The sequence below is a fragment of the Pantherophis guttatus genome, chromosome 1, assembly GCF_059756535.1.
Source record: "Pantherophis guttatus breed Tessera chromosome 1, ASM5975653v1, whole genome shotgun sequence".
NCBI classification, from domain to species: Eukaryota; Metazoa; Chordata; class Lepidosauria; order Squamata; family Colubridae; genus Pantherophis; species Pantherophis guttatus.
Window position 1 is genome coordinate 90,317,873 of NC_142063.1, and position 11,947 is coordinate 90,329,819.

At 34.9% G+C, this 11,947-nt stretch overlaps 1 protein-coding gene across 2 annotated transcripts in view; it reads left to right on the forward strand.

Moving 5' to 3' along the window:
* The window catches only part of LUZP2 (leucine zipper protein 2), a 394,955-nt gene extending 387,321 nt beyond the window's left edge, over positions 1-7,634 (forward strand). Inside the window, exons 11-12 of one of the 2 annotated variants that reach the window (XM_034417240.3) lie at positions 5,194-5,247; positions 7,201-7,634. In XM_034417240.3, coding sequence (XP_034273131.2) covers positions 5,194-5,247; positions 7,201-7,305 — 159 coding nt within the window. In that variant the 3' untranslated portion in view covers positions 7,306-7,634. The remainder of the gene's footprint in view (positions 1-5,193; positions 5,248-7,200) is intronic. The other variant, XM_034417241.3, reaches the window with a different exon arrangement.
* Positions 7,635-11,947: the final 4,313 nt, after the last annotated feature.

The window sequence follows — 11,947 nt, forward strand, 5'->3', positions numbered from 1 at the left end:
AGTTAATACTTAGTTGGGTAACCTTTAGCATGAATTACGGCCTTACAACATCTTCCCATGGAGTGAACCAAGTCTTTTAGTTCTGCAGCTGTTATAATGTGAAACCAAGATTGAATGATTGCTTCTATTAACTGGGTTTTATTGCTGGGTCACTTCTGACTAACAAGTTTCTTTAGTCAGCTCCATAGATTTTCAATTGGTTAAGGTCTGGGCTATTCCCAGGCCTTTCCAACCAAATCTTGAAACTCCAAAAAAGGTGGTGTAATTAGTCATCAAACCTCAATAACACACTTTCCCCAAAAGGTTTCCACAATTTTGGCCACTACTATAAACATTGCATGTTGTGGTTATTGACATTCTCTAGTCTTTATCACAGCTGGAAACGTATAACGGACTGGGAGTGATAGTTCTTCATAATAAACTGGCTTTTGTTTATCAGTTTTATATTGCACTTTTTCATTCAGGAGGTCAACTCCTACACAAAGCTCTTTCCATCAATTTCTTTCCCAATCACAAATTTCTTTGTGGTTGAAAGAAAATAACTATCCCAAAGTCATCCTGTGAATATCAGTGGCTAAGTATGGGCTAGAACTTGGGTCTTCCCTATACCAATTCAATACTTCAATAATTATTTGTTGTACCAGCCCAGAATCACTTCTTGTGAGATTAGCAAATTAATTAATAAATCATTACATCCCACTGGCTTCTGTTCCATGTATTATTCACATTAGAAGGCAAAAGCAAAGCTTTTTTTTTTAGTCTAGTTGTATTTATTTTGGCATAATAAATTCAGTCTTGGATAAAGAATGATGAAGGATCAGTCCATTATGGAGGAGATGCCAAATCCCAAACTTTGGAAAGGTAGCGGATCCCTGGGGATGCAGCGGATGCATCCCCAAAGATAGCGGATCCTAGATGGATGCATTTCTTACAGAATCTTGCTTTTATTTAATTGTTTAAACAGTTGTGATATTGTTGGTTATATGTTGCCCAGAGTCACATACAACCATATGTGGCAACCATATCAATTTGTTAAATAAATACACTCCAGAAAAGCATTCAAAGTGGGTCAAGAATGGAACAACAGTATATGTAGTTATCTCCAAAATTCTGCATTCTGTCATTTTTCTGTAGATAATATTAATGGCAAGAGAATTGGATCTAGGACATTCAAAGTGTCTCTTCCCAAAAAAGTAACAAGGTAGCAGAGATATAGTGTCTGCTATTTCAAGGCAGACACTTCTGAAAGTTTATCCTTTTCTCCACAGATAGATTTTTATCTAGAGCAGGAGAGTTCAGGATCTTGGGGTGAATTCTTTTCTACAGATTTTGTTTGGGAAATGTAATGTAATAAGTTGCTGCTTTCACAATTGTTATGTGACAAGCTGCATTAGCTCTTCTTTCTTGGCTTTGTTACTTTGTGCATACCATGGGTCAACAAAAGGTATTTCATGATATACATAACAATAGATAAGACAGTGTATTTTTTACTACTAGCATGTAACAATTGAATCCTTTGCAAAACTGCTAAAGAGAACTTCCAATGCTTCCCTAAGTTATGCTTCATTCTACTAATGTGCTTAGCATAATCTGGAGATAGATTTATTAATTATTTTATTTAATTATAGTTTCATACTCAATGGAATAGATAAGATCTAATCAACAACTGGAAAATTTCCAGTTTCAGTTTAGCAATTTAGTGTCTGATTGTCCCATTAAATCAATGTCATAAAACCACACAATATTAATTAAACATATCTTTGGTCTGTGGGAGGCTTACCTTTTTCATTCTTAGAATTATTGTAATATTCACCTAGACACCTACATACAATAGGATGGGGCAATAAAAGTAAATGTAATCTCAGTTGTATGAGCTTCTTGAGCTAGAATAATTAAATCACATTATTTATTTATTTTGCCATGTATAATAGTAATGAAAAATATCTGCTCCTGTCTATAGTTAATAAATGTGTTCATAAATTTTTACAGCCTTATTCTCAAGTGCTAGTTAACTCAAACATTTTTTCCCCTTGTTTCATATTCTGGGTACAGTGAAGGTATTTTCTCCATCTTTTATATATCTGAGTTATCGTGACAGACAAAGAGGACGAATGAAAAATGGCACTACAAATTTTATTTTAGCATTGTTAGCTATGCTGGGCACAATAGATTTATCCAGGTTAAAAGCTCATCCTAAGAATCGGGTTCTTTCACCAACTTTAACATGATGTAATATATCCAACTTTGTTTTTAGCATTAAAATTTTCCCTTTACATTTGGGGCAAACGGGTTGAGGAAGATGTTAATGTCCATTTTGATCAAATAGTAATAGTATCACAAAAGAAGTAGGGGAAGGAATGCACAGCTAGAACCACACAACACAATGGTAAATGTGTGAACGAGGGCAGAAAGCATTTTTGGCACAAAAATGCTCAAGCCATTTTGACAGGATGAAATCTTGGCATGTTTCTCTGGCACAAATTGATTTTGCTGGCCCAGCTGTCATAATAGCCCTTTTTTATTTTTATTTTTTGCATCAAGTAAATTCTTGGAGAAAAGATTATCAGTCATATAATAACAAATCCACATAACATGAGGGAAACACGTGCTGAAATTATTGCACTGTGAAAAAGGAAAATGTTATCTGAAGCATGTGCCATATTGTTCATTCACCCATAAAGCACGTGCAAATGGGCATTTCAGGTTCTTATTTGTCAAAGCATTGGGGGAGAAATCTATTTCTAATTGAGCTGAAAATAAACTCATCCTGAGACTGGCATTCATTAGAAGGCAAGAAATGATGAGAGAAACTCATGAAATGGTTTTGATATTAGGGTTATGGGTTTGGCTTTATGAAAATAAATCTTAGAAGGTCTGAGTTTAAACACATATTCCCACAGTCCCTACATAACTTGGGGTGAAATTTATTTTCCAATTTGGAATAACCATGTTGTTCCTTGGCAATATTTTGTGAGTCACTTGCCATTGCTTTCTTTCTAGAACTGAGAAAGTTTGACTGGTTGATACATGTGTTTTTTTTCCCCTCTGGGAGGAACTAACAGACATTACTCCAGATGTCCAACCTGCTTTCCACTTAGTAAAGGTAAAAGGTAAAGGTTCCCCTCACACATATGTGCTAGTCATTTTTAATCTCTATTTCTAAGATGACGAGCCAACGCTGTCCAAAGATGTCTCCATGGTCATCTGGCTGGCATGACTAAATGCCAAAGGCGCATGGAATGTTGTCACCTTCCCACCAAGGTGGTCCCTATTTTTCTACTTGCCTTTTTTACGTGCTTTCGAACTGCTAGGTTGGCAGCAGCTGGGACAAGTAATGGGAGCTCACCCTATTACCCGGCACTAGGGATTCAAACCGCTGAACTGCCGACCTTTTGATCGACAAGCTCAGCGTCTTAGCCACTGAGCCACCGCAATCCATTCCACTTAGTAGGGAAAGCTTATTGTTTTTTCTAAGGAGGACAATGCTTACTGCAGACCATCCTTCAGAGAAAAGATGTATACTCTTCATTGCACTGCTAATTGCATAAAGAGCTAACATAAAGGGCCAACAGTCAGTTCCTCGCAAATCATGTTCCTCTCAGTTTAGATTTATATTTTTACCTTTACTAAGTGAAACACTGATAGAGCAACTATTATTCTCGATGCAATCTAGTGTATGTGAGAACTAAGTCAATATGTAGGAAAAGAAGATATAGTAGATTGCCAATTGTTATATATACAGCATAATCTCTTAGTTTCACTGTTGCAATATTTAAAAAGGAAATAAATCACCAAATGGATGATGAGATATTATGCTAATAGGGGATGAGGACTTCTTAATTATTGTAGAGCAAATAAGCTTTTATCGCTATGACAACTACAAGTCCATCTGCATAAGACAAAGAATTGAGTGTTTCTATCCGAGAAATACAGATGTGCAATTTGAATTGTTCTCCTTCCTACAATTTCCCTTAGGCCATATTTATTTCCTAGGAACAAGTCATATGAAACCGAATGGGACTTGTTTCTGAGGAGGCCTGAGTAAACAGATAGATATCTTGATGCGGTTGGTAAAAAAGGCTTATAATCACAGCAAAACTCTAGCCCTCTGAAGGGTATTGCACATCACAGCTTGATAAGATTTTTTTTTTTTTAAAGAAACCTTGTTTTCTCTGACTATCTTATCAATAACGGTGGTAGTTCTAGTTAGACTCATCACCCTCCTTGCCTTCATGGATGTTGCTAAGACTCTGCTCTCTGACCCCCTCCCCTACATTGGGTCAACAGGGGAGGAAAGACCACATGTGTCATTTTGTGATGGGGCTGTTGTGGTGTTTGGTATCATTAAGGGACTTTTAAATTGATATCGTTATTTCTTTATCTGTTGTTAGCTGTCTGGAGTTCTTTGATGTAATATGATTTATCAGTTCAATAGGAGCTTTGCTGGATCAAAATATTGACTCACCTTATCCAGTATGTTCTTTTCTCCCAGAACCAATGAGATAGCTCTGGGACATTCACAAGTAAAAGCTGCGGAATGTAATCTCCCCATGATGCTAATGGTAGTTGAGAAATCAACAGGGACAGATACAGAAATGTTTGCATCTTTCCATCATAGATATGTTTCATGCCATTTCAACAACAATCTGCAGTTTAAAAATACTGCGATAGCAACTTGCCTTATTTTTTTTTAAAAAAAATGTGTTTTGAATGTAATTATATAAAGGTATTTTTGTCCCCATTTTATCCTGACTTTTATTAAGTCAAACCAAAATAATCTGTTCACATCTCTTTAATCAATACTGTAATTAAATACTGCTTAAATTTTCTGTATCCATATAAAACTACAGAAAATTTACCTGGTTTAATTATGAACTAGGATAGCTTTTATATATTTATTCATGTGCTGTTGAATGCATATTTATTTTCTGTTCTTTGCATTCACACCTTTCCTTCAAATCTTAAGTAAAGTAAAGTAAAGTAAAGTAAAGTAAAGTAAAGTAAAGTAAAGTAAAGTAAAGTAAAGTAAAGTAAAGATGGACAGACATTTTCTCAAACATGAAACCCTCATTTAGGCAAATATGATTCTATGAATCATTCCTACATGTGTTTAAAAACACAAATCAATTGTGTATGAATTATTGATTTCTAAATTAGAGGTGATTGTTTAATACCATTTTTTCCACTTTTCAGATTGGCAACGCTTGTTTAGGAAGCCAGAGTAATGTAACAGATCCTAGCATGCAGGTATGAATCCTGTATTTTTTACACATTCTGATCACCCAAATTAGCTTCCTTCTTTCTCCCTTGTTATATGAATCATCAGCTTTGAAAGAGACACCATTTTCTCTACAATGTTATTTTTATCCTCGGGTTTTGTTTTTTTTTTCTGCTTTTTGTTTTGCTTTGTCTGAAACCACATTTCTAATCTTACAGCTCTAAATTATCTGAGGCAAATCTTTCAGGAAGATGTATTGATGAAGGAAGAAGACAATGAAGAAAAACTTAAAATTGAGGCCCTCCTATCACGACTTTTTATTCATTATCCATATTAGTTGATATTGGTATAGTCCGCTATTTTTTACTTTATATTGAAATAATCTGGTATTTTTAATTTATTGTTACTTTGGCAGTTTAATTTGGCAACATGTTCCTATTTTAGTTTGTAGAAATCAATACTGGATAAAAAATGTAGAAGCCAGCAGTCAGGGCATTCATAACTACATATGAATCTCTTTGCTGGAGTAACCCTCTTGTACTAAAGGCATTCTACCCAAAGGAGAAGAATAAACAATTTGAACAATATAACCACCGAGACATAGATTTGTGATGACTCACATGTTGATATGCCTCTTTGTTGTGACGTTGCAGATATCACAACCATCTAGTTAGATTTCTGGAGAGTGTTGGGAAGGAAATAGAGATCAACGTCCACAAGGACATCAGTAATCTTGTAATCAATCAATCGTAGAAGACAAATGTAGGCTATTGAGAAGTTCAGGACTACCAGAATATTTTCATTCTCAGAAATTATATTTATATCCTATGCAGGGTTACAGAGAATGGAATCCAAAATTTCAACATGTGGTTAGATTAATGACACTATACTAAGATATTTAAAGTCATATTTTACATGCTTTTAAGTAGAAAATGATTGATTTATCATAGCAGGTATCTCATCTCTATATTCCAATGATACTGCAATTTTCATCTTCATTTTCTAGAAAAATAAATTTAGTCTTATACTTGTCCTAACCACTTTTCAACACACTAAGAAATTTGGAAGTATTGTAGCATAATCTAATAGATAATAAGGAAAGTCCAATTTTACAGATAAACATGTTATTTGCAACAAAGTTTGTATATTTTTCTTCTCTCTGTTCTTTCCTGTTATAAATTTAAGATGGTAGTGGTCTGTCTTCCTTGCCGTGTCTATATTGGCAAAAATATATAGAACGTCTTGATAATATACTATTACAAAATAATTCTGTTCTTCTCTGCTGCACTCCAACAGTCTACCAAGTGATAGGATTATATTAGAAAAAAAGGATAATTTCTAGATTTTCCATCCTAGTCCATATTTTCCCAAGACGTTAATAAAGCATTTTCTGAAAAATCTTCCTAGTGCACAGACATGGGTGTTTAGCTATTTAATGAGAAATATTTGCTACATTGCCTTGTTACTGTGGATTCCACTTTATATGAATGTATAACCCAGGCATATAAGTTCTCATTGTGCTCCATTTTCAACTGCTCTGTTCTCCACTCACACAAACCAGTTGTACAATGTCTTCCCTTTAGCCACATATTTCTTTCCCCAAGCTAATCCGATTTGGGGGGGGGGAAGACAGCAATTCATTATGTTATTTCTGCTATATGAATTATCATGGCTGATCAATAGGCAAGTACGCAAATGTGTGGAATTATTTTTAGTTAGGAAGGATTTGGCAGCTGATAATTTTCTTCTATTTTTCTTTATGTTTTTTTACACTTCTGCAAAGGAAATATTCTTTATTGGCAATGGCAGTTTTGCAGTGCAACATAATCTATTTATTTGCATTTCAAAGGGCCTTAATTGTCCAAATTGGAGAGTTTCCCTTTGAAGCTTATTCTTTGGTGTCCAAACTTATGTTTTCGTTCCTTGCAAGTCCCCATTGTAACATTTGAATATTGATTGTGTTTTCTTCATTATACCCACAGAAATCACACAGTCCCCCATGGATTAAACCAGAAAATAACAAATCAACCGAGAGAAAAGGAAGCAATGCTGAAGAGTCAGCTAAAATCAATGAAAAGTCTCTGTAAATGCCATCTTGCTATCTTTAAAATGTTATTCATTTGCTATCGTCTTCATCTTTTTAGTCCAGAGGCATGAAAATGTACCAGGTTTCTAGAGCATGCAATTTTTTCACTATTTTATGGATGTTTGTAAATTAGTCAAGAAATTTCTGGAATAGATTGACTACTAGTATCTTTCAGCAATAATCCAACTCAAATGGATGTTTGAAAAAAAATGCTTTGTAATACAGTCCAGTTTTTTGAAATATTATTCTGCCCTGATCTGTAACTTGCTTATTATAAATCACTCTGTTTTGTAAAGAAAAGCTATTAAGAAGTTTTATTTTATTAACCAATTCTGTTTTGTAAGTATCTTTATTGTGTACTAAGGTCAAAGTAGAGGAACAAGTGACTCTACACATATGCACATATTCACTCCGACACAGTAGTGTCTGTATTTCAGAACAAAATACTTACCTATTTCAATTTTTTGATCCTCTGGAATTGTTATGTAGTAGAATCATGTGTGCAGAGCAATATTTATTATCCAAACAACTATGGAAAGTTTTGGAGATTACATCTAATCAAATAAAATAGATTTTAATAGATTTAGATTAAAATAGATTTAGTATGGAAAACAGCTCAGAAAAAGATTGGTAGTAATTAAATCTTGTTAAAAGTAAATGGGGCTTAAGATGATCAGTTCATGTTTTATAAAATTGTACAGAAAGCACAGTTGGTTAAAATGGTTGAAGCAATATATTTAAGAATCATTGTCTTTGAACTTAACCTATTTCTTAGTTATACTCTTCATATGGATTTAATAACTTTGAATTCCTCCTATGTAATTACCGGTATGTCCAGACATATAAATAATTATTTTTTACATAATAGATAATTAGAATTCAGAGGAAGAAATGGTGCTCATTTAATGCAGACATACTAATTTCCTATTATCAGAAGTTTGCCTTCTAGATGTTTGCCAATAGTAATAATGATTACATGGTTAACATGTGAAAATTTGTTTTTAGGAAGTTGTAATTTTTCCTACATTGTACTAATAACAGCTATTGCTAAAAATAATGATTATGAACAACTTCCTTACACTAACACAGTACATCCTATACAACTGGTTTCCAATCTTTAGCAGTGCACTGAAAGGAACTTGTGAAAATTCCGTATTAATTTGATTGGGGAGTGGAATATCCTTGTCCCTTATTAATGGAGATAGAATCCCATAGAGACATCATATGTCACACACTCATAGTCTATAATTCTAGTTTTCATTTTACATGAGATTCCTCTTTGCCATCTGTTCATCTTCATAACCACTCTCTGAAACAAAGAGCTAAAGCAAGCTAAACACTATTGGTGAATTGCTTGGCCCTTTAAGGGCCCTGTGACTAGAGATACCAAAGGTACCATCTTCAACTCCCATGTCATGAGCATGAGGATGGGGATGGGGGTGGTGAAAAAAGTTGGCAAAGTTTTACTTATTGCTGTAGTGATTCATGAACAGACAAGGCACTGAAGACATGTCAGCAATGGCAAAGTCAATATAGTTTCTAGTAAGTAAAAAGAAGGAAGCAGTATGGTTCCACCTTCAGTTCCATCCCAACCCCCCTAATTCTTCTTAGTGCAGCAGCAGAAGCTCCCCACGCATACTGTATACTTACATAGGACTATCCAAATGGTATTTAAGCCATAATGGTGCAATGGTTAGAATGCAGTATTGCAGGCTTAACTCCGCTCACAACCAGGAGTTTATTCTTGACAGGGTTCAAAGTTGACTCAGCCTTTCAATCTTCCGAGGATGGTAAAATGAGGATCCAGATTGTTGGAGACACTATGCTTACATTTGTAAACTGCTCAGGAACACACAACATAAATGAGTGTGGATCAGGTTAGTATATATAAAAGTATGAAAAGAAAATAATTTGATAGCTGACACAGTGTAAAACACTATGGAGCGTTATATGTCTAAGTGCTTTGCTATTGCTAATTAAACCCCACGGTATTTGGCAAACAGCATAATCAACTTTAGCTATTTTAATGATTTCCAAACCATATATTGAACCCTTATAAAGAGAAGTAGTAAGTATGAGCATGTTAGTTCTAACCTCTCTTGTCATTATCCTCCTTGGTCTCCATATATAAATAATGAATTTTTGCACCCAACTCTATTAACCATGATAGTTCTCCACAGAATTAAGACCACTGATTTTCCAGTTTTAACCTGAAGGGAAGGAAATGAAGGGAGTAGAAGTAGAATTAGCCCATTCCTACTGCCTTTCTTCTATGCAAAAAGTAACACTTGAAGAAATAAAAAATAACTCATTATATTTATACTTAACAGTCCCAGGTAAATATCATATTCGGTACTTTGTAACTTAGAATGGTTGTCATGATCTTGAGTGTAAGTGGCATTGTATGGGAACTACTAGTAAACATGCACAGGATTGCATTGGCAGTGATGTCTAACTTTATTGACTTCTAAGATATTTTTAAAGTCAGAATTACCATCTCTGCTGCTGTCATATAAGTGCAATGTAAGAATTAGAGTTCAGAATTATTCTTGATGTACTTTACTGACAGCCAGTTCCACATTTTAGAGGACAATTTAAGTTTTAGCACAACCATTGAGAAGGGTTATGCAATAAAAAGGCAATTATTGCTGTAGCTCACAAATGGATTATACAGCATAACAAGGAACACAAAGCATAAATGAGTGTAGATGAGGTTAGTCTATACAAAAATATGAAAAGAAAATCATCTGATAGCTGACAATCTCTTTAATCATAAGGAAATACACTGTACCCTAATAACATGCTTATCCATCTTCTGATTCATCTCCTTGGTAGAAAATCCATGGTTATAAGATTAGAGAAAAGGTACAAATGTGAGTTGCTTAACTATTTCCCACAGTTATAGTTACACATTTTGGAGCCTTCTTTCATTGGGTATGAATATGTTTCTTCATGTAATACCTACCACTGAGAATTTAAATTGCCCAGTTAGACATTTCAAAAGAGATTACAAACACCCTTCCTAAAAATAAAACTTGTGGCAGCATCCAAGAGCCTTGGTGGCACAGCAGACTAAAGCACTGTTAAGTAGCACCAGCTGCCTGCAATTACTGCAAGTTCGAATCTCACCAGGCTCAAGGTTGACTCAGCCTTCCATCCTTCCGAGGTAGGTAAAATGAGGACCCGGATTGTGGGGGCAATAAGATGACTTTGTATAAAAAAGAACACCGCTGGGGGGGGGGCGAAAGCCCTACTAAGCAGGTATATACAAAAGTATGAAGGCTATTGCTTAACGCATAGTAAGCCACCCTGAGTCCCCGGAGAAAGGCGGCATATAAATCGAACCACTAAATAAATAAATAAATAAATAAATAAATAAATAAATAAATAAATAAATAAATAAATAAATAAATAAATAAATAATCAATCCACTATTTCACATTCAATAAAGGAGTAGAGGTTTTTGTAATGGGACACCGTGATGACCTACACCAGGGGTCTGCAACCTTAAACACTCAAACAGCCATTTGGACCTGTTTCCCACAGAAAAGAAAACACCGGGAGCCACAAAACCCTTCCCATGCCTGACTATTTTCTGAGTGGCCACATAACTAGCATATGTAGTTGAATTAAACGTTCTGTTTTCTTCTGAAACTTTTCTTTTCTTGGATTTATCCATGATTGGCCTTCTGGGGGTTGAAAAGCTCAATAAATTGTGTGCTGGTGGGTGTTGTACATTGGCTGTTATGATGCATATTTTGAGCGACAGGGAGCCACAGCAGAGGGGTGAAAGAGCCACATGCGGCTCCAGAGCTTCAGGTTGCTGATCCCTGACCTACACATTCAGTAAAATCAGCCTTTTAGAGTAGAGAGACCTAACTTCTACTAGCTCAAAGATCGTATCAGTCTTTTTTATAGATATAGATTTAAATAGATTTTTACAGATATATAGATATTTTATAGTGGTATACTGCAGAAGTGGATGGTGACAGAATCTCTTCTGGGAGAGGGTTTCAGGCATTTTATAGAGTAAATTGATGTCTTGCAAAAAAGCAACAGTGTTTGTTTTGTGTTTGTATGATTTCTGCCATATCTACTCTAGAAGCACTATGGTGGGTCAAAGTAGGAATGCTTGCAGATAATTACACAGCCACACTTCTTGCCCTCTTTCTTAGAGTCTGGTATAAAGTGGAGCTAAATTACGGTAGATCTAAACATTCACTTTTCTTTTTCTTCCAGTGCATTAGTTTGTTTTCGAGTGGTTCAGAACATTTGAAGAAAATATCTACGAAGCTGCCTTCCTCAGCTTCTATAGCATTTGATTTTCTCAGGTGTATTGTCTGCAGGAAGAATAGAGTAATTATTTTAGTTCCCATGACAACTTTATCATCACCCATTGAAACGTCTTTGCCAAAAGTTACCTTAAGGCAGGCAGTTGAAATTCACTTGGCACTGACAGAGGCAATTCTTTCTCAATGGATTTTGATTGTGAGGAATTGTTAAGTTTATATTTATAAACTTAACAATTAGCAAGAATGGGGGATTTTAGTGTGAACTTTTGAATCAGTACCCAAGTCAACAATCTATTCCCTTCAAAAAAATATTTTTCCCTAAAATTCAGAAATACAATTCTTCTGTATTAG